The sequence below is a fragment of the Chelmon rostratus genome, chromosome 15 (genome assembly GCF_017976325.1).
Source record: "Chelmon rostratus isolate fCheRos1 chromosome 15, fCheRos1.pri, whole genome shotgun sequence".
NCBI classification, from domain to species: domain Eukaryota; kingdom Metazoa; phylum Chordata; class Actinopteri; order Chaetodontiformes; family Chaetodontidae; genus Chelmon; species Chelmon rostratus.
Window position 1 is genome coordinate 3,960,176 of NC_055672.1, and position 23,208 is coordinate 3,983,383.

The 23,208-nt window shown below is 44.5% G+C and overlaps 1 protein-coding gene across 1 annotated transcript in view; it reads right to left on the reverse strand.

The window, feature by feature from the left end:
- Positions 1-23,208, reverse strand: part of gfra4a (GDNF family receptor alpha 4a) — a 125,272-nt gene that overhangs the window by 16,211 nt on the left and 85,853 nt on the right. The window contains exons 2-6 of the mRNA XM_041954285.1: positions 14,452-14,733; positions 12,916-12,996; positions 5,553-5,892; positions 2,659-2,768; positions 919-1,053 (exon numbers count right to left, since the gene is read on the reverse strand). Coding sequence (XP_041810219.1) covers positions 919-1,053; positions 2,659-2,768; positions 5,553-5,892; positions 12,916-12,996; positions 14,452-14,733 — 948 coding nt within the window. The remainder of the gene's footprint in view (positions 1-918; positions 1,054-2,658; positions 2,769-5,552; positions 5,893-12,915; positions 12,997-14,451; positions 14,734-23,208) is intronic.

Below are 23,208 nucleotides of genomic sequence, written 5' to 3' on the forward strand. Positions count from 1 at the left end.
CCAACCTGCATTCACATCCATGTCTATCTGTATGAGTTTTTAGGTTACAGCCAAAAATTTGCTTTGAGAGGCCACTGTGACCTTTGACCTCCAAAATCTAATCAGGTCATCCTTGAGTCAAAATGAGCATTTGTGCCTCCCTCGAGGCGTTCCAGAAAATATTTTGTTCACGCGAATGGTACATACGTGCGCCCTAACGGACACCCTGAAAACGTGACGCCGCTGGGTCACGGCGGTCGAAGGCGCAGAGGTGTAAAAAAACAACGAGCTCCTTTAATGCTCACAAGTCAACATGTGGTGTCCTATATGTTCAGCGAGGAAAAACTGTTTGCCCCTGTTTATGCTAAAAGCAACTAATCTAAGAGGAAAGTGAGTCATATTTAAAGCACAGATGTGATCTTCTCATCAGACTCTCTGCACAGAGCGTGAGAGTAAAATGATGAATGCTCCTTTAACTAGTCCGTTATATTTTTATTTTTAGATGTCATCTACTCACATGATGGCTTCACTGCCCCGTCTGCACCGCCAGACCACGGATGTGATTCTACAAGAGCTTTGCTAAATTCCTCTGTTTTATTTTAATGCATAATTTTAGGACATTCGGTCTGTATAAGATGCATAGATACATAAGATACATAACACATGCATACATATGCATACATATGCATATGTTATATATAGCATGCATAAGCCTTAGTTGTCTATGTATGCTGTGTTCTTTATCTTTTTGTACAGAGCTACAGATGCAGTTGTGACTCGTGTTACAGTACATCAGAGTACTTCAGCACCATGAAAGTATCATCAATAACTCCGTTCGCGAGTACGGGCTGTAATAATTCTCGCACTCGTCCCGGCCTTTTGTCTGGGTTGTTATTGTTACCGTGTTGCCAGAGGTCTCTCTCTGCAGCTGTTACTCACTCAGGCAGACGTTGTCGTGGAAAAAAGCGAGGAAGTCGTTGCATTGTTCCCTGTGGTTGCCGCTCGCTGCGCAGGAGCACCAGGGTCCCACGTTGGATGTGGAGTTGTCAAGGTAGTTGGGAGTTATTGTGCTTCCTGTAGAGGCGAGGAGAGAGGGAAACAGCACAGCTCTGTATGTCTGCAGGCAAACTGAAGTCATGGAACTTGTCATGCTGCCTGGTTTACGTTCAACCTGAACACAACATCACATGAATAAGAAGAGCTGTGCCATTTTGAGCTATGATATTTTTTGTAAACATCTCGCAGGCAAAAGACTGTCTGAGTGAGGAGTTTAATGTCCCAACAAATTGAACGTTTGAGCAAAATTCTGGCTGATTTAATCTCATTATTCTCAGCCTGATTATGACCTTACCCTGATTATCATAATCAAATGAAGGCGTTTACATGGCAATTTCTAGCATCACAACACTGCCTAATCAGGTTAAGACTGAGTTATTAGTGTGCAAGTGAATGCATTCACTGAGAGGAATATAAAAAGAGGAGAGCAGATGAAAGTGGAGTGATAGAGACAGAGCTGACAGGGCTTGACACTACTGAGCCATTAAAGTTGTACTGTATGTGTATTTCAAAGGAATGGGTATTGGAAACTAGCGAACATTTGCTAAAAATACTCTGATCTTTCGTGACAGGCAATTATTTTGAAATGTGATTTTCTTTGTGGACGCATTTATCATATAAATGCATGAAAAAGTGACAGAGCTGATTGCTTATACAGCATCCTCCTCTTGATCTCTCAGTGAGTCTTATTTGATGTCAGAACAGAACAAGTGCAAACAGGCACAGCAGCAGGCGTTAGCTTTTCCAGTTCTCCGGGTTTCTAACATGCACATCCACCGGGGCAGGCGGCGTGGTGGACTTTGATACGTGCAGCGACCTGCAGCGCAAAGTCCACCACAGGCGCCATCACAGATGTCTCTCTTGACTGCCGTTGGAGCTTTTCAGCAGGAAATGATTGGGAAGTCGTTCTCTGGGAAGGGTAATATAGCCTTGTAGCTTGTATTTTTAAAAGAGATAGAATTTAAAAGAAATAGAATTGCTGCACTTTGAGGCAGTGTGGCGAAAAGTTCTGATTTACCTCCATCGATTTTCTGGGTCCCAGACTCCCAAACAACAACACCTCAGCGTCTCACTTCTACTTCAGTTGTCTAGAACGGCCAATCACTGCTGCACAGCTTTCTGTCTCCGTCTTCCTTAATCTGTCTCCTTCAGTCCCTCACAAACTAAACAAGCTTTTTTTTTTGTTGCTCTTTTTGCAGCACTTCAATGTGGTATTGTTGTCCCATAATGACATGTTTAGACTGAGCGGTTTTTAACAGCCTTTTGTGCATTATGTGATGTTTTGTTAAGTTTTTATCTAAAGTACAATAAGCTGCGTTCCACGCCTCTGCTCGCTCCCACTCGTCGTCACGTCAGGGATAATTCTCTCAAAACAGCTGTCAATAGTTGTAATTGCACTACTTATAATGCCGCCGACTTGGCCGGGCATGCTGCAGCCACATTAATCAGCGCTCCATCGATCGCCGAGCCACGCTTCTCATCACAGTCCTTGATTCATTCTTTTGAGTCCCGTTCCCGTGCGCTCGTCTGCTCTCCGCCTTCCTCCCTCTATGACCTTTTTGTTCCTGATCCATCACAGAAGGTGGGTGAGCCGGAGCCGGCACAGAAAGATTTAGCTCTTACCCATCAGGCCGGTGTAAGCGAGCAGACATGCCCCGTAGTTCTCCTGCTTGCAGCCGCTGGCGCTCTGCTCCGAAGGTTGGCAATCATACTGGAACTGTGCCCAGCGAGACCTGTGGGAGCAATAACATGCCATCCATCATTTACTCGTGCTTGGCTGCTGCACACATCGTGTCACCGAGGGGTGGCCGGCGCCGGCGCTTTTCTCTCCACGACAAGATGTGGAACTGAAACCCACAAGGCTCATCTACCCACCTATACTCCTGCATCAACTCCCTCCACCCTTCGAGCTCTCGCTCTCTGCAGCTCTCCGACCTCGACTCCAGTCACCCCTGGTGACAGTCATCCCTCTTTTTCTTTCCTCCCCTCTCTCCCCAGCGAGCTGTCTTATGGAAGGCTGCCAGGCTGTAAGGAGTCAATGAGGGGCAAAGATAGGCCTTGGCTCTGCTCTCTAAATACCGTGGGCAGTGCCTGGCAGGCCTGGCCGCGAGGAGATTAGACAAATATGGATCTTCCATATAAATACTTCTCCCGCAGCCGCTCAGCCTTCCCTCCTTCACCTTTCCTGCCAGCCGCTCAGACATCTAGCCTCATCATCATCACTGTACAAGGCTATCTCAGCCATCATATCGCATCATCGGCCCCCGTCGTCTGGCATTTGCAACGGGATCCCCTCAGGGCACCACAACTCCCCGCTCGCCCCTCGTTTGTCATGTCATTATGATGATGTGCGTAAAACTCTTAGGCTGTGCGCTAAGTGAAGGCCTCCTCTGCAGGCTGCCGCTTAATGCCAGCTGACTGGTGCGGGATTGGTGGGCTGCGCAGGGGCCTTGAGATACTCCATCCATCGGGGCGGCGGTGGGGAATAATGCCTGATCGATAGCCGTGACAGATGAAGCCCTTTGTCTTCCTGACATTTGAAGAGGAACTAGATTAAATGCTGGCGACTATTCGCTGTCAGAGAGATGGGGATGACTGGACGGGTACGAGAACTCCGTGTTTTCAGTCTCCAGTGATAGAAAGAAGTACGCCTTCAGAATTTTAATGACTTCATCAGACGTTATGACTGATTGGACTTCTACAATCAATTCAAACTAGAATTAAATCTTTGTTTTTACCAGTGTCTCACATTCACGGGGATTTATCGCCCTTATTCATGTAACTGATCTTGTGCTGAGGGTCAGTTTTCAGACCCTGACTACTTACTGATCCCGCCGATGCCTCGACCGGACATTAACAAATATTTTCTGAGCACTTTGGCAGCAAAGTCATGTGTGAATCCCAAATGATAATGGCCGCTCTGATAATGATTATTTCACATGGCTGCTTGTTGCCCGGCTGCTTCTCCCAGAAAATGAATGCAGATTTTAATTGAACTAATTAAACGCAGTTAATGAGTATAACAATTGAATTAATTAAACACAGCTGACTAATTAAATCTAAATGAACATATCATACCAGCCAGACCTATCTTCCAAGATACACAGTGCCATTTATTGTCCTGAGGGAAAGTTAGTGTGCAAGGCCAGCGCATCAACAAAGCACTTCATACTGAACGCAGCCACCACATTAATCATGGAATTTACTTGAAGCAAATTGTTTTCAGCTTGAAAGCACATGCAGGTTTGCAGTATTTGTGGCAGGTGCGTTCATGTTCTGTTGTAAAATTGCAACATACGATACTACACAACAAGAGACATTCTTGTGCATGTCCTTGTGAGATGGTGAATTACTGCAGCTGGCAAGCTAACTGCTAACAAGCTATCTAGCTTCTTAGCGGTTAATAGGCTGACACAGTTTATTACAGAGACTCAAAACTGTCTACAAACAATGACTCTTTGTGAGCAGTTTATATCTGACAAAGGAGGTTAAATAAGGGTGGATTATAAAAGACAGCTACGCTACAATAGCTTCCTCTCCTTTCTCTCAAAGGTCAGCCTATAATAAAGTGACTGTACACTTCCTGCCCAGATTCAACGAAAGTTAGACCAGCTGACCAAAATGCTGAATATGTGAACAGGTAACAATTTGCTAACAAGTTACCCATTACCCAAAAATCAATTAATGCAGCTTTAATGTAAGAAACTGCAGTACCAGCTGCATATAGAATTTGATAATGAAACTTTTCTTGCAATATGAAAGGTGCTTGCTCGTTATATTGGTTTTCCAGTCAGTATAGTTGAGTTGCTCTTGCTCTAACAGACTCTTGCACAGCTCAGCTGTTGAATATGTGTCCAGTGTGAAGCAGCAGAGAACCAAAGGCAAACAAGTGGCTGGTGAAGCTGGTCAAACATCTGACAAGAAAGAGAGACCTGGATCATTTTCTCAGGAGGTGGCAGATCAAACAAGGCGCTGGATGTGTGAGTAACCTCGGGTGTTCGCTAACAACACAACAAGAGAACTCGATAAGCTGAAACAGTTTATCAAAGCTTGTTCTCCGTCTATGTGAGACTTTACTTACCACCTCCATTAAAATATTTCAGCTTCAAATCTTCAGAGCAGCGCATGAACACACCAGAGCTTTCCAGATCAACCAACATTTGCTGTCATGGATTTCCTATTTCATCATCTTACCCACCTATTTGAGCCTCAAATCACTTTGATTTCCATTTCCCTACTATACACAGACAAAACAAGAACACACCCAGTCAATGCCTAACCAGTGCAGCATCTGATAACTGTGGTATGCTTCGAAAAAGGTTCAGCATTAATGGAACGTGTACAAGTTTTGCAATAAGTGAGCCAAAACGCGTAAAAACACCTTTGTGATCCTTCAGCAGAAGCCACAGTTGCAACAAATTATCAGTTCAGTGAGTCGAATGATGCCAGCGCAGGAAACTAAGTGTAAAATGTTCTTGGCAGCAGGCAGCGTGTTAGACAACATTTGTAATTTGTACCTGCACACGTAGTCGGCTTTGCAGACCCGCAGCTGAGCCAGGCAGTTGGGCTTGTCTTTGTCTTCGTAGGAGCAGGACGGCACGATGGTCTGCCGGCGGCGCTCAGCGCAGGCCGTGTCGGTGCAGGGACAGAACAGCAGCTCGTGGGTGTAGTCAGGGGGAACACGGTCAAAGAACTTCCTCAGCGCCTTGTTGCACTTCGGTCGGTTACATGGCCCCGAGCGGGCTGACGGCTGGATGCAGGCCGACACGTACTCCGTGCGAAGCTTCTGACACGTCTCATCTATGTTGCACGCCTTGGCAGCATCCAGGCAGCGGTTCACCGTCGTCACTTCAGACTCTAGAAGGAGAATAAGACACGAATATGAGGCAGAAAGCATTTTATCCTCCTGTGTGGTTTGAGAAAATCAAATCCCAGCCAATGTTTACCAATGATTTCAAGGCCTAATTGGAGTTGGTATTGACTTGCCACTCTCACCTCTAGTCTCAGATGCAGTGTTGCATTTACAGATGGAAAAAAAAAAAAGTGTACGTGTTTCTTGAAGTACAAACTAAACCAAAATGATGATTATATGTAATAGGCCCCCTTGTAATGAATAGAACATGAATAGTGTTTAAATATTGCATGAGTCCGGGCACTGGATGTGTTTCAGCCGAGGCCTAATGGCTGAATTTTTCATTCTGCTGGGTTAATGCAGAGTGGCGGTGCTGAAAAAGCAGCTCCTCCATCTCTTCAACCACACAACAAGGCCTGTAATTACTGCTACTTCCCCTTCATCCGTCTATCCATCTTTCTAACACTCCCTCCCCACATCTGGGTCCGTCCCTCACTCACCTGACTCCCTCCTTCCTCCCTCGCTCTGTGCCTGTTACTCGCAGCGCTACCATCACCCCCGACTCCATCTGTCTCCTCCCTTCCTCCAGTCAGCTCGCTCTCCCCTCACCTTCATCCATTCTTCCTCAACTTTGTCCATCTCTGCCTCCCTCGGCGCCCATGCTCCTCCTGACTTCTGCGGTAATGAGCCACCTCTGCGGAGGCAGCGGAAAGCCCCTTTCATAACCATCTTTTTTTGGCTGCATTATTTCCCGATCCATCATCATGCATGTTTTTTCCCCGAGCGACCCACCAGTCAATACGGCCATGATGACGCTCAGCTCCTCTGGCAGATCGCGCTGCTCATTAGTTTGTAAACTGCCTGTAGTGGTGTCTCCTGGTGAGTTCGCCTCTCGCCAAGCTGTCATATAAAATATGAATGGCCTTGGAGAGCAAGCTAACAACCCATCACAAAGCATAGGTTATTCCCAACTTAACTGCTAAGCAGACGAGGGGGAGGCGGGGGAGGATGGGAGGACCTGATGGAACTGCAGGGCGGGATGACAAACTGCAGTCAGCGGCCACATGCGTGGGAAACGGAATATGCACGCATGTTTTTATGTTGTCATTGTGTTTTCTCCAGCCGTTATTTATTCAGACGAGACTTGCTGAGCATGCAGGCTCTCATCCAGGAACATCCTGCTTCACATTCATGCCTTTCACACACTGACACCTCAGAGCTGCCCAGTGCAACCGCCCCGCTGATCCGTTCCTCTCGGACCCGCCGGAGGCTGAATGCACTCATGCTTTCCAGTTGCAGGGCTGCTTCTGTAATATTCATCATCAAAGATAGAAATGTGACATCCGCAGTGCAGTCAGGGAGTATTCGGACTCATTCAGTGTCTCAGGTTGGAGCATTGACTATAAGCTTGAAAGGAAATTTTGATATCTGCTGACCTGGGACTTAACTTAATATTCCTGAACATGACTAATAATTGTGATAACATGTATTTGTTGTAATAGCATGTCATTGTCCAGCTGTGTTGTAAAATTCCTGCTGTGAATTAAAACTCCTACAAGAATGCTTCCCTGGAAGTCAGCTGTGCATCAGATTCACCACCTGTATGCTTCAAACGCGGCTCTGGGAAGGACGGCAGCTGTACTCAGCTTGGAGTCACAGCAGTTACCAGTAACTCCATAATAACTTCTTAAACCACTCCCATAATCCACCTCTCCCCCATGCAGGACATGTACACAGCTCCACATTCTGTGGTGCCCTAAAGTGTAGGAGCAGTGGAAAACCTCCCAGCATGCACCTGGACAACATTTTACACAAAAGCAATCTCTGTTTCTGTAACGTCAGAGTCATCGTGTTAAATGCTTTGTTCTGTGGAGTTCCTGCTGTTCCTACAGTTCATCTGTGGTTGCTTCAGTCAGTATTAATGTGGTTAAACTGTGAGTGTTGTGTCGCCTGATGCTCAGCCTCGAATCTTAAAGCTCCTTGTTGAAATGAAAACTTTGTTCTGAGAGAAGAAAAAAAAAAACTCTTGCTCACTGCAATATGATGCAGTGCTCCGAAAACTCAGCTTCACACAACAGCTAAATGTACGACCTGAGAGTCTGTGATCTCCTTTCAGTAACTGAGCCAGAGCTCGCTCCAAACCGTTAACGGAAGTAATGCACTTTGCAATTTGCTGACAATCTGGTGATAAATGATGCTGTTGTTGAGTTAAAGAACACCTTCAGGCTACAACTGCATTAAATGTCAATCCGACAACACTCGTGGAAAAACATCACTGATAAATGCCAAAATTTAATTTACATAGAGAGCGTTTGCAGCCTGTGTGTGCACATGATTATCAGTTCTAAACATACAGCGGCCTTCCTCTGCGTGGCCTCAGTCGAATTAACCAGAAAAGACTCAAAACGCAGACAAACACAAATAACCAACAATAAATAAAGAGCGCGAGGGACACGGCGGCGGGCGCAACGAGCTATATTAGGCTGCAGAAATTAAATAACTGCCACTTTATCAGCAGAATAAAACACCCCCAAAGCAGAAAACACAGAGATGTACAAACAATGTGAAGTCTGCAGCAGCTGCAGCCACACACACACACACACACACACACACACACACAATGCTGCGTTGCTAGGCAGCAGTGTCGTTGTTGTTGTTGTGCTCACCTGTTTTCAAGCTTTCAAACACTCTGAGCTGAAACGGGCTCTGCCGTCACTGGCGTGACTGAAATAGTCAAAAACATTTTCATCACAAATTTTCGTCGGTTCAGGCAAACTTTCTTTAAACTGGCCGTCTTCCTTCTTCCTCGCTCTCTTCTCAAATCCGCTTTGAGAACGCTGCACGTTAGTGACGACTGGCTGTCTCTGATGGCGACTCGGATTGCTGTGTAATTCCATTCGGCACAAATGCGGCACGCAGAGCTCGAAGGTCAAAGTGGAATAGCCCATTTAAAGTGAAATGTGGGTGATAAAAATATAGATATTTAATTGGACAGCCCCACATTTATATATAGAGAGATTTATTTATTTATAACCACGGAATATTATTCGTTTGAAGTGACAAGAAAGATAAAATGTTTTAGAAATTAAAATAATAAACTCAAATTCATGAAGGACTTTAGCAGACGTGCCTACCTGTCAATACTTTTAATTTTTGGATTTTTCCACAGCTTTCACCTTCATTGAAGAAGCAAGCGACAAACACAGGCTCATTATTTGACTTTGACTCTCAGTGAAGTATTCCTCTCAGACAGTTCATCCTGGATGAACAATGAACTGAAACTTTAAACAGTGACAGAGCTACAGCTGCTACAGCTGCAACACCCTTCACCCAATCTGGATTCAAACACCCTCAGATTAAAGCTCTGCATTGCTTTGCATTCCAAGTGCTGGTTTCCTTATTGCTTCACAAAGCTTGTGACCAACCTGTTGCACCAGATTCCCAAGAAGAAGAAAAACAAACCAAGATTAATGAAGAGGAGTGAGGAAAAAGTATGTTCTACCACTTCTAGAGGCCGGTGATGCTTTAAAAAGCTTCTTTCTTGGTGCAGAACATCTGATCTGAACACGTTTTTAACAGCACTGATTTCACTTTAGTTAACTGAATAATTGGTGAGGGGTGAAGTTTGAATACTCCTCAAAGTATGACGAGCTGTGGCTCCGGCTCGCGTCTTTGGGAAGGGTCATTACTCTGTTTGAGGGAGAGATGCTACGAGGGTGGAAAAACATCCATTAATCACGTCTTTGTTGTTTTGGCAGTCGACTTGTCGAGATGCATGGCATGGATGTCAACTTTGACCTCCCGCGGAGCCGCTGGAGTGAAATTTACGAGGCGGCTGTACGGTGCAGGTCCGGTGCTGCTGTAATTCAAAGCAGCCTAAACCGACTGGTGTCATTTTAATAAGCAGCTTATGTACGAGGTCACAAAAACGCATGATGGAGCTCGTTAAAGGGGACGTCCACTAAATCTGAATCGCTGAGGTTTTTTTTCCTCAGTTTTTCTGTGCATTTTTCACTCATATTTACACAAACCCACAAACAGGTGAGAGCAGTTTATCCTATTTTCTAATCTGAGCTCTCATTTAATCAAGCAAAACAAGCCCAAAGAAAACCAGAATTAGATTTTTTCTATGGAAGATTCGTGTGATTGCCGCAAGCTGCTGCTGGTTGGAAGCAGAAGCATGTTTCTGGCTGTATGTGGGAGCGCACTGCTTTAACTTCATGATGTTTATTTACTGTAGCGCCCCCTATGGCAGAAACTGCATCAAACTCGTTCTCTGTTGTCTCTTTCTGTACAGATTTACCCAAATTTAGCTACAAATGGGTGATGCATGCATGAGTCATGAGTTATGAGAGTTAATATATATTTCATTTGGCCGCGCCTACAAAAATTTGGCAACCAATTAGAGATGGTCATTTTAGAGGTCATTCAGACATCTTAGAGGTGTGTTGAATGGGGGAAACACTTTCCAGGTCCAAGAAATCAATAGAACAAAGATTTTTTCTTCTTTAATGCATCATGATTCCCAAGATAGTAGTCAAAAGGTCAAGTGACCACATGGGGGCGCTATTGAAAAGGTGCTTCACATTGAGCACAGTTTCATGCAATCTCCCGTAGAGCAACTTTCAAAATAAATAATCCCGATCTCACTTTGTTAAATGATTAAAAACAGACATAACCTGGAGGTCGAACAGCTTGTTGTGTTGTCTGATTGTCTGGCTGCTCCCTGTCAGACTTCATTTTCTACACGCCGCTGATCTCGGTAATTACTTTGGTCAGTACAGCGTTGTCCACATGATGGTTAAATCAGATCTAAGTCGTAATAAGCCAGAATCATTCTTTAACTGGCTCGTGTGCACGCGCAGTTGTGGTCCTGTGGGTAAATATAACGAACGTTTCAGATGCTTTTAGTTCGAGTTCAGTGGGCTCTGTTGGAAAGCTGCGTTGAACAGAGCAGATCTCTGTAATGACAGTGGCAGAATTGTATAACTCACTACATTTACATGCACATTAATTTTCTGAATATGACAATGGGTCGTGTTCTGTTCGGATATTCAGAACAAGGCCTTATTCGAACGTAGTATTTTCTGATTAACATGTGGGATATGCTGATATTATTTGGGTTTTAGAAACATTGTTTGGACGTGTACCGATTATTCAGAATATGTATCTCAGTTGAGGTTTTTACTGCAGTTTGAGACATGAAAGAGGAGCCCACATTTCTGGTCGGAAGGAGAGTCACACCTACTTTTCAACATTATGAAAGACTTGAATATCAACAGGTCTGCGTATGAAAGAGGAAGGGAACAGTGCGTATGCACGGCTGCATGTACGCAGGAATATTAGTGGAATATTCATTTTCATTAGCTGTGTAAACAGCTTAGTAGGCAGACTGGTTTGGGTTTTTTTGGAGTAAAAGACAGATTATTTTGCATGCTAGTCACTGTTGCACAACCTGAAAACAACCTGAATTTACCCATAAAGCCATTGTGCAAACCGTCTCCTGAACTGGCCTCATAACACTGTGAAATCCTTTGCCTTTTCGTATCGGTCTGAAAAAAGCCTGTGCAGTTTGCTGATGTCACTGATGCCTCATTGCCATCAGGAGCCTTTGCTGCTGCTGTGCTGTCATTCCCCGGAGCCGCGGACGATTGGGAGGTTAATCAGCAGCAGGGGACACACCTGTTTTTACAGCCAAACATCCTTCTTACACCCCTGACTTTCCAGATTCTTCCCATCTATTCGTTCCCGTTCGGTTTGATTAGTTTGTTGTAAATAAATGAACTTTGTCTCCTGCTTTTGTTCCAGTCTGCGAGTGGGGCTGCAACACCGCCAGCAAACACAACCACCCAGCGCTACTTTAATATCACGAGGCCTCCAATGATCCCGTGGTAGCCACAATAAACATCGCTGCTCATCTGCGTCTGAAACAATAAACAGAGTGAGACAGTGAGCCTCCACTCAGTCTCTCCTGAGCGGCTCGGTATTATACATCAAGATAACACCATTTATCACAGGCAGCGCTAAATCTGTTTCTCAGGGAAAAAGAAACACAAATACGTGCAACTGATCATCCAGCAGCATGAGGCTATAGGTGATCTCACTATCGAAGAATTAGCATTTCCAGTATTTGTATCTTAGCGGTTTCTGCGTAGGCGTCCTCAGACAATATGTTTACGGCGTTTAAAGTGAAGTTTTAGGCCACTTCTGTTCCTCCTCTCTCTGCGTTCTGTATGTAACCACACCGTATTTAAATGTTTAAACTAAGCGGTGTCCTCCCATTGAGTTGTCATTATCCACTTTTTTGTGTGCGTGTTGGACATTTATCATTACACTGTATGGCACGCACGAATGCCTTCCATACTAATCACTTCATTTAAGACGTTATTTATGTTTCGCAGACTCTCCATCTCAGCTTCACTAATCCAGAGTATAATTGCCGTCGGAGAAAACAAAACACTTGACTTCATGTCCTCTCCAGTGGAAAAAAAATGGAACTCCTCATTTGTGTGCAGCCCGTCTCTTTTCCAAACCTCCGACAAGAAAAAAATAGTGTTGTTTGAGTAAACAAACCGGCTCTGTCTGTCTTCCATTTTCTTTTTTCTCGCTTCCTCCCTCTCTCCTCTTACCGTGACTTATTTCTTTCTTTCTGTTCTTCCCCCCCAACCCCCCGGTTTTGCTGCTTCCAGCTGAATTAAAGTAAATAGGTAATTAATCTGTGCCTCAGGGGCTAACAGCAGCACATACCAGCCCTGCGGCTTGCCCACAGGCGCAGAGGCAAGACAGAAGTAAAGTGTGGGTTGTTACTCATCAAACACTTTTCAAACCAACCTGCACATCCACCCGTCTGCTCCGTCAAAATGATGCAGAACAACGTCTCGATTTGCTCTCTCTTTGACACATGGCGGGGACCCACTGTCACTTTTGTGAAAAATAGATGCTTTTGATTATCTAAAGAACTTTTTTCCCCTCCTGCTCAGCTCTAGTAGCAGACAAACACTTGCAGCAGTGGCAGCTCGCCCAGTCACCTGCAGCGATGGAGGCCAGGCGAACGTAGTCGGAGCCCCTCTCCTCCGGTTCATACGGGTAGCTCTCCACCAGGCTGAGTCCTGCCAAAGCAGAGGAGACGGGTCAGTTTCTGTTGTCATGGCAACCCAAAACACTGACACAAACACTCGCTGTATATCATAACCATCATCTTCTCTGTGCAGGGTGTGTGTACACTGTCAATTAGGTGATCTAGAAGAAATGCTGCTTATAATCTACTCCCTGTACTACTTATTTTATACTTAACTGATGCTAATTCCCCAAAAAATCAATCAGTGTCAGTGACTTTTGGGCCACTTTGGGGGATTCTGGAGGGTCTGGGACACCGGGGGCAGTTCCCCGCTTGTTAATCTCTCCTTAACTTAATTGAAAAGAAGTTAAACTCTGAAGGAAATTAACTACAAACACAGAAACAAAAGCAGGTCACAAGAGGTGGAGAACCAATTAGCTCCCCTTTAAGTTGTAAAGCGGTTCTGGCAGTCACTACTTTAATATGTGGGTTCTCAAAGCAGCGTGAGGTTACTGAAGAGGCCACATCATCTGAGTCCAAGCTGCAGCATGCATGAGTTCAGAAATGCAGCAACAATGAGGATTGTGTCAAAAATGCCAAACACAAAACTGCACTGTGCAAAGCATAATTTAAAGATTTCTTAGTCGAGCATCTCAGTTCTCAGATGTTTGGGTAACTCAAGCAAACAAAAAACAAATGAAAAAATGTTTCAACACCATTAATGTGCCGAAACAATAGAAATGTTTAATTCTGTAGCCAAACTGAACCCACCACCATACATGTCTTTTGAGCTGCAAATCACCAAATCAGTGTTTACTATGGAGGAACAGCTGCTGCAGCTCACCAAAGACAATGTGACAGACATTTCTGCAACCCATCTTAACGGAGTGTTTGCTTCAGTTGTTTCACACATTTTTAATGAAGCGTTTCTATTCTGCAGCCGAGCCTGCGTATGTGTGCAGCACCTCATGAATGTTTGTAGCTTCACTCTCTGCAGCCTGGAAATAATGATGGTTGATGGATGAAACTCAGGCAGCTGAGCTCCACCGTTTGTTTTATTAGTTCATTATCTCTAAGTCATATCTGTACACATTCGCTCTTGACTCGCAGGATATTTACCTTGTTCTACTGTTGCGCATGTTTTCAGTTGTTTTGGAAATAAATGTATATGCAAAGAGCCTCAATTTGGATGTAAATGTAGCACTGATAATGGGATTCAGCATAGGAGATGACAACGGTGGTGCAAAGCGTTTGAAATAAGCACAAAAGTGATCAAACACAATGTGTGTGGGTGGAACAAAAGGAATCAGAGCCTCAGTTTTAACTATTTTTGACACAATAATCACTCTTTTCATTCGAGCCTGGAATTTAACGTTGAGCTGTCTGGAGGCGGAAGTCTAATTCATGTGTAATGGGCGGCACACACTTGATAATCCCAACAAAATACTGTACATGCTCCTGCCCACCTCTTGGGAAGCGAACCATCAGTGTGTCTGTGCCGTCTTACCGTGCAGCACAGACTGATGCAGACTCCAGTAGATACTCAGGCAGTTCTTCTCCTTCTTCATGCCTCGTTTACATTGGCAGCCGTGCAGAGGAGTGGACAGCAGCGCCGTCATGGCGTTCTCACACTGGTTTCGCGCCCCGGGCCCCAGCTTCACGCTGCCGTCCCCCGCCACACACTGCCTGAGGGTGCGCAGTCGCGGGCTGCAGGTGTCGTCGCTGGAGCAGGTGTCTCCGGCACGCAGGCAGTCCCTCCCGCCCGCAGACAGAGCCATACGTGGGACTCCTGCAGGACAAGACGGACAGACGACAGGTTAGTGTCATGTTGTGGCCCCCTGTGAGGGGCTCTGAGCAGGAGGCTGGCATCTGGTTTTTGTTTTCTGTACACAGTGAAGCTTTCTGAGGCTGTTCTGGATGTATAAATAACATCACCTGTTGATATTAATCTAATACACTAAACCACAAATACAGCAAACTCTCAGGCTGCAAGAAGAACGGCAAGACTCAGTGACACAAAGGAAACTAATGAAAGCATATGACTTCGTTTTTTCATTCATCTAACCATGATTAGCCATATAATGAAAGCTTCTGGAAACAGCTAACCTGTCTTGCCAAGAGTGTGCTGATTGTGCTTTTTACTTCAACCAGCCTGGGGAGCACGAAATCACTCAAAAGACCTGGAATTTCTCTGAAGAAGTGAAATAAAATAAAAATAAATAGAAATAATAATAATATATTTCCAAGGAATTGAGTGAAGTTAGTCCCTCAAGACCGGACTAAAGGCTTCTAATCGTTAAAGAGATCCGAACAGGTAAGCTGACTCTTATCTTGAGACTCCAAGAAGCACAACTGCGAAAAACATGGACATATTGATCAAAACTAAAAATTACACAAGCATCAGAAGAGAGCTGAAAATAAATCCATTAGCAGGGCTGCAGGACTGATGGGACGACTTCAAATTCATTTTCCAACCTTGTTACTGTTGTTATTTAATGGTACAAATCTCTTGCTAATGAAGACAGTGATGCAGTGATTTGAGTGAAATGCTTCAATAAAACATAAACATTAAGGTTTAATTATCTTTTGCTGAATCTGTTAAAGTCATTTTCACAAAGCTGTTTCTGGGCTTTGGTCAAAATCGGCAGAAACCGAGATACCGTGACTTTTTTTCTCTAACATGGCGCAACATGTGTCAAGCTCTGGACCTTACATCTCCTGTAATGCATCTCATTTCCATCCTTGGTCAGACGTTTCCTGGTAAACACCCACAAGGTAACAAAGTCACTGTACATTGCATGTACTCCTTTAAGCAAACAAAAAAGTGGCGAGCGAACATGAGATTTTATGAGCCACTGGATCATTGCTAAAATAGTGTCAATTGAATTGAATTTAATAACTGAATTAGATTTCTACAGCCCTTGTCAGTAGCGATCAAACTAGGTCAATGATGCATCTCACGGCTGTATTCCTGCATTTCAAAATTACATCCAGAAACCCTGAGGGGGGGTATATTATTCATGAATTCATACAGTTGTCACATAGAATATATCTGACACCACTGATTGGATTTTGATGAAACCTGGGGATTAGATGCATCTCACAATACATCCTGACATGGTAAGAATTACACTGAAGTGTTTCACTTCCAGTCAATACAAAGAGTCCCATTTGTTACAGAGAAGGGCTGCGTTATTTGAGGGGGGGTACCGTGTTTACTGCTGTCTTGCTTCATGTGCTACTAATGACATGCAAGCTTTATTCCCCTGACAGCAGCTTGTTTTTTCCCATCTGTCTAAGAGCTCTTTGACTCAGTGTTTTAAATCCACCACGTGTGCTAACATGCTCACAATGCTAACAAGCTTAGCCTGCATAATGTTTACCACGTTCACCATCTTATCTTATTCTGCTAGCATGCTAGCTTTACGAATTAGCGCAACACACAAAGTACACCTGAGGCTGATGGGAATGTCGTTGACAAATTAAAATGTCAACCTCATGGTGGCGCCATACGGAAAGTCAGAGGATCATTTAGTTATTACGATTTAATTCAATGTCTGAACCACATCTCATGGCAGTGATTCCAATTGTTCTTGAGACATTTCACTCGAAGCGGCAACCTGCGAGAGAGGAAAGGTGAGGGGATCACAAGTCATCAGCAGATATTGTCTGGGTGCCGTGGATAGATGTGCCAAACAGTCATACTGTGCAGCCGAACTTTAATCAAACACACAGAACTTTATTTTCTACTCTGAAGGAAATCCCAAAGTTTCCAAACAGCACATATGTCAGGCTGAATTATGGTGAAATGCGTATAAAATGATGCACAACTACAGAGACATGTACAATATTTCAATTTGAGGGAATACTGCAGCCTTAATAACATGGACTCTTGGGTTTGAATATTTCACCGAGTGTAAACATCAAATAGCTGTGATAAAACACTGCACAGGCTGAGAGAGGATGTATATGAAATACTGTCAGACAGGCTGGAATACGCTGAGAGGTTCATTTAATATCCTTTATATCAATGCAGCTGTATTAAGGGCATGGAAATTCACTCTTCTCTTAGCATTTTACAAAGCATTCATACAATCTAAAGTGATAGTGATAGAGAATTTGGTTCTAACTGCATGACAGATTCCAAGAAATCACATCCAAAAGCATTTCTGTGTCACTGCCAACTGCAGAGAGATTTCTGTGCAGCGGGTTGGTTCAGTAAATCAAATCTGATTCGATCACGGCTCAATCGGGTGATAGGAAGCGAAAGCAGAATCCGAATAAACGCTGAAGCTCGCTAATTTTCCTCCCGCAGACTGACGGGACTGTCACAATTCAGCGTTTTTCGTTCGTTAAAACTGCGACTCAGAGTAAGCGTCCCTGGGTGACGCGACTCTGGGGACGATCAGATAAAACAGAGAAGGGTTCAGCGTATCCGAACCGAGTCTGCAACCTCAGCCGAAGCCTGGCGTAGCCGAGGGGAAAAAGGGGTTAACTGCCACGCGTCCGGCAGGAGACTTCTCAACCTTTCCCAGGACTCGGCTAATCTAGCGGTAAGCTGTCAATAAAAGTCTAGACAGACGGCGAGGCAAGATGCTTGTTGCTGTGGGTTTGGGATGTTTGTGGAGCCTGTTGAGAGAAAGCATCTGCCACTCAAGAGAGGAGCTCATCTTCGCCGAGGTCTTGACAGGCGCCACTTACTGTGCCGAAAAAAAAAAAATCCCCCTCAACAAGTCATTTATTCCACTATGGAGGCTTAAAATCTGATTCACTTTACGGAAAGCAAAGGAAGGGGAAGAAACTGCAGGGTGAGATAATGTCATTCGTTTTCGATGCAAATCAGCTCCACTCTCAAGCTTTCTTGGATCAAGTGATGGTACCTTGAAAAAAGCGGCGGAATCAGCGTTATGTCAAGATACTTCACTCGCTCTTAAAAAACTCTTAAAATGCACATTTGCATTGAAGACACATGATATCATCTCACCCCTCCGGTGGTTTTCTGCACTTGGTTTGAGAGAAACAATATTTAAAGTGATTCCTTTTGCTTCTCTTATGCAAGCATGTGGAGCTGTGGGTGGGAGCAGATATGTGGGTGGTGTGTGTGGGTGTTCTGATATGGAAGGTGGAGCGCAGAGGAACCTTAAAGCCAGGTTTGACTTCCTTAGGCTTCGAGGCAAAAGAAGGAAAGAAAAAAACCCTGGTGAGCAGCAACAGTGCAAATCTTCTAAAATTGCAGCTAATCCAGTGTGGAGAGAGGTTTGATATTCGTCGGAGAAATTAAGCAGCACTCCAGATTGCGAGAGATAGCCGTTTGCCTGGAAACAGAGCCGCGGCGCACCGGCAGTTCAAAGAGAAACAGTCAAAACCAATTAGGAGGAATCAGTTGCCTTGTCATTCAAATTCGTTCCATCCTACATGCCTCCCTGTTTATCCCACTGAGGTAAATAATCTGTTTGAGCTCTCCCTCTACGCTTTTTTTCCCCCCTCTTTGTTTCTGTTTCTCTGCGATTTCCTCCCTGCTCGCGTCATCCTTTCCACTTATCTCCCCTCTCGTTTTTTTTTCTCCTCCCTCCCTCCCTTGCTCGCTCGCACACAAACACACCCGCCGTGGTTCGAGAAGCGGATTCAGAAACTCGAGAAATATTTTCAAGGGAACGGGAACAAACCTGAATTCACACGAGATGAATCTGAGGCAAAGCGCGAAAATGTCCAAAAACAAAAGAGGTGTAATAGTGGACAGAGTGCCTTAAAGATGCATTCTTTCTAATGGCCAGCAGGGGGCAACTCCACTGGCTGCTAAAAGGGCTTCTTCTCACTTGATGTATTAACTCACTAAACAGATTATGGTCTCAATCGCTAGTTTCAAATCTTCTTCAACACAGCATGATGTCCATTTTGTAAATTATAGTCCCATTAGCGCAAAATCGACATAAAGCAGGGTATGCTTTAGCGCGTGGCTACCTTGTGTTCAACAAACCGCTGCCATGGTGTTCTCAGTCAGATCCAATCATGATAGAGGCGTAGCAATGCACAATTAACAACAAAAAAAAAAAAAACCAAGATGGCGACGGCCAAAATGGCAAACTTGGTAGCCCACAAACCAGCGGCTGATGTCACCATGGCAATAACTGAAACCGTAATCCTGCAAGAATATAAACACGCTGCATTCAACATTTAGCTTCTCAGACAACAGCGGGTGAGATGAAAAAGAGTACCTCGCCACAAACACACTCCTCTCTCAGCCGCCGCTCGCCTCTCCTCTCCTCTTAGAGGAAACAGGTGTGGGAGTGGCGAGGGGCCTCGAGCTCCCCCCGTCTCATCGGGCGGCTCCTCACGTCTCTCTGCCTCCCACCTAAACCCCAGGCTCCTCTGCAGCCACCGGGCATCAGTCACTGCCATCAGCCGCGAGCTATCAGCCCAACGGGAGGAAGCTTCCTTTAAACTCTCTGAGAGCGCGTTCTCGTCGCAGAGGGGGGGGGCTCAATAAGATTTAATTTCTCGATAAGCGAACGATGACGATGAAACTGGGACGAGGACAGAGATAGTGATGACAAAGACAAAATGAATTATATGTTTGTATACAGTGAGCTTGACTCAGCCTTTCCTGTGAGTCAATATCCCAGAAGACAATCAAAGTGTGGGATTTATTAGAATTCCATTGTCGGACTACAAACCTCTTGAGTCCGTAATTTCTCTGAATTCTTGTAACTTTGAGTTCATTATTTGTAAAAGTCGTTTCACTCAGACACACGCCGCTGACTGTCTGAGGGTGTTGGGGGATTACCTAATCCATTTGACTTTTTATTTCCTTTTGTTCTACCTCTACGAGGGTTACAACTTTCATTTTCTTCTTCGAAAGCTTGAGCTGGATTGGCAACTTCTGCTTTGTGCCGAAATACTCAGTGGCCACTTAATTAGGGACACCTGTGAACTCTAACACCATCCAGTACGACGGCTCATTTGATTGACACTGTCGGAGAATATATGTTTATGATTGAGGCTGTTTGCAGTGAACTGAACTGTGCTATAGTGATGTGTCTCTAATGTTTTGCCTGTCTCACCTACACGCAGTGGTGTGCACAGAGGGGGGGCAGGGGGGGCCCCCCCCCCCCCCTCGTGGCCCAGTTTTTTGAAAAACGCGCGCTAAAGTGCCCTCTTGGGCATGCTAAAGTGCCCTCTTGGGAGCCAAAACATGCGCTAAAGTGCCCCCTGGTAGCCAAAACACGCTCTGAAGTGTCCTCTTGGACTCCAAAACGCATGCTAAAGTGCCCTCTTGGGAGCCAAAACATGTGCTAAAGTGCCCCCTGGGAGCCAAAACGCATGCTAAAGTGCCATCTTGGTTGCCAAAACGTGCTCTAAAGTGCCCTCTTGGATGGCAAAACGCGTGCTAAAGTGCCCCCTGGGAGCCAAAACGCGTGCTAAAGTGCCCTCTTCAGTGGCGAGGACACGCTATATGTGCCCTTTTTTCCTTTCCGCCCCTGCCCTTAAAAAAGTCTGTGCACGCCACTGCCTACACGGCAGCTGAATTAACACCTCTCAGAGAGTTTTAACAGAAACTGGCCGTTATAAGCTTCATTCATGTGTCAGAGCTGTTGTACTGGATTGCATTAGATTGTATAGGTGCCTAATTAAGTGGCCAGGGAGTGTAACTGACCAACAACAATCCTGATAATTGATTCATCTTTCAAATAATTACAACATTTACTGATTCCACTCTTGGCCTTCCTCCATTTAATATTACTGTTTTTTGGATTTTCTTTATCTTGGACAAAAAAAAGGTCTTTGACCACATCATCTCAGGCATTTTGGCATTTTAAGCTATTTTGGGACATTTTATCCAAAAATAAATGGATCCAAGAGATTAAACTTTCTGTATATACTGTCCAGCCCAGGGTTTACATGTGAGGTGTGGATACAGTTGGTTTAAGCAACTAAAATATTTGGTTCAGGTCAGGGATGAAGATCGTAGTTCTAGTGAAAGACTGACAACCTTCACATGTTCTGTCTTTTACAACACTTAACCACGATCTTTCCCTGACCCTGATCAAGTGCTTTGATTTGCCTGATCATTAATAGAAATTAGTTGGCATTAAATGTTTTGCGGATACATTCAGTATCAACATTTTGCAATTAAAATCATTTGTTTGCTGTGTTCATTTGCAGCAGACGCAGCCGCTAAGTCAGGGGTCGGGAACCAATGGCTCGCGAGCCAGATGTGGCTCTTTTGACGGCCGCATCTGGCTCGCAGACAAATCCTTTGCGCACGTGCGAGCCAGCGACTAGAAAGCCGGTTCGCAGTCATTTCAGTGAGAAAGTGGCAAACATACATGTCGTTGTGTCTATCTATTTATCTATCTATCCATCAATCACAAAGGCAACGCAGATGAGGCAACGGGTAGTGACAGGCACTGTTTAAGTGAGGCTGCCATATTTTGCTGTCGAAAATAGCGGTCGATGTGCGCATGCGCACTACGGCTTGTCGTTAATCCCGCTGTCAGCTAACTAATTTTTGACACGCTTCTGAGAAGATGGCTAAAAGAAAAAAAGACGACGAGTATCGTACTTTTCTGCAGGAATGGACAGAGGAATTTGCCTTTGTGGAGAAAGCTGGTTCTGCTGTGTGTCTAATATGCAATGATAAAATTGCATCTATGAAGCGGTCAAATATAAAGCGGCACGTCGACACACGCCATGCTGCATTTGCATCAAAATATCCTACTTGTATTTTTAGTTTTAAACATATTGTATGGCTCTCCTGGAATTTCATTCAAAAATATGTGGTGTTCATGGCTCTATCAGCCAAAAAGGTTCCCGACCCCTGCGCTAAGTGATGAATGAAAGATGCTGAAAATAATCATTTTTTCCAACCTGAGCCGTGACACGATTGAGACGTTGTACGTGATACTGAAACAAACAAATCCGACGTGAAATGCACGTAAAAAAAAAGGCAGTGGAAGAACTTAGATGGCCAAACACAACGCAGTTTAAGTCAGCGTCTATGCAGCAACTTTAAACTTTACTTTACTTTAAACTCCAAGTTTCAGCTCCAAGTTCAAAACAGTGTCTGAACTGAGATCAGAGCTCCTAAGTGAGGAGTTTTCTGCATTTGAGCTGATGCGCCGTGCATGCTATCTTTGTATCTATGCTTTCCTCGCTGGATCTTCCTCTTCATCAGCTGCTGTATGGCTGAGTGACTTGCTATAGACAGTGTGATGAGTCCTATTAGCGCTAACAGGCTCTTGGATTGTTTGGCAAATCTTTGACAGCACTACCAAGGGACGGCGCCTTTGTTACTGTATATTGTAGTTCCTTATTAGCTAACTGTGCCTCCCCGAACACGTCTTAACTGAGATGACTCACTGTGTCTGCTGGGGTTTCTTCTGCTGTGCTGTCTCTGTTTCCACAGCTACTAATAATGCCCTCTCTTCTCCTCGGCAGTGGTGCCAAAACAAAAAAAAAGAAAGAAAGCAAAGGAGCAATAATCCTCCCATAAACATATGCACACAAACACACACACGTCAAAGCGAAGAAACAAATGTGTTCCATCCGTACACACGGTCTCAAAATAGTGAAAAACTATTTAAACACCTTTCGATAAATTTAGTTTGCAAGATTTATTCGGACAATAATTTGTCCTCAAAAAATGCTGCGATAGGGTCCTTTTGCTGCGTATCATTGATTCAGCAAAACATGATGAAACTTAGAGGGGAACCAAGAGACCGCTCCGGCCGTGATGCAGAATACTAATTTCCTTCCCGGATTCCTCAGTGACTAATCCATCCCGAAGAAAGTCAATATCATTCCGCAGCTGCTCCAGAACAACCACGCCACTGCAATTTGGGCATTTTTCTTCTTCTTCTCGGAACTGAAAACGAGTGCGGCCGGAGTTGTGAGGCCTGAAAGCTTGATGAAAAACTCATTTAAAAAAAAAAAATAATTTTACTCTTCTGCAGTCGAGATCCGGATTTTTGCAGGCACATTTATGTTGTGCAAGACAGTAATAATGAATTGATTTCAGACTGAGCTCCTGAACGATATAATGGGGGAATGAAACGATTACTACGCTGAAGATGGATTACTATAACCGTATTTGAAAAGTAATAAAAGATAAAGGCTCAAGACTTCAGAAATCAGGAGCTCTAAAAGGTCTAAATTGGATATTATGATAATGAAGACGTTTCATGTGAATATAGATTGGAGGTACTGCCTCAGATTGTAATGATAGTTCACAGAGGTAGAAACGGCCTTTCGCAGGACGTTCCAC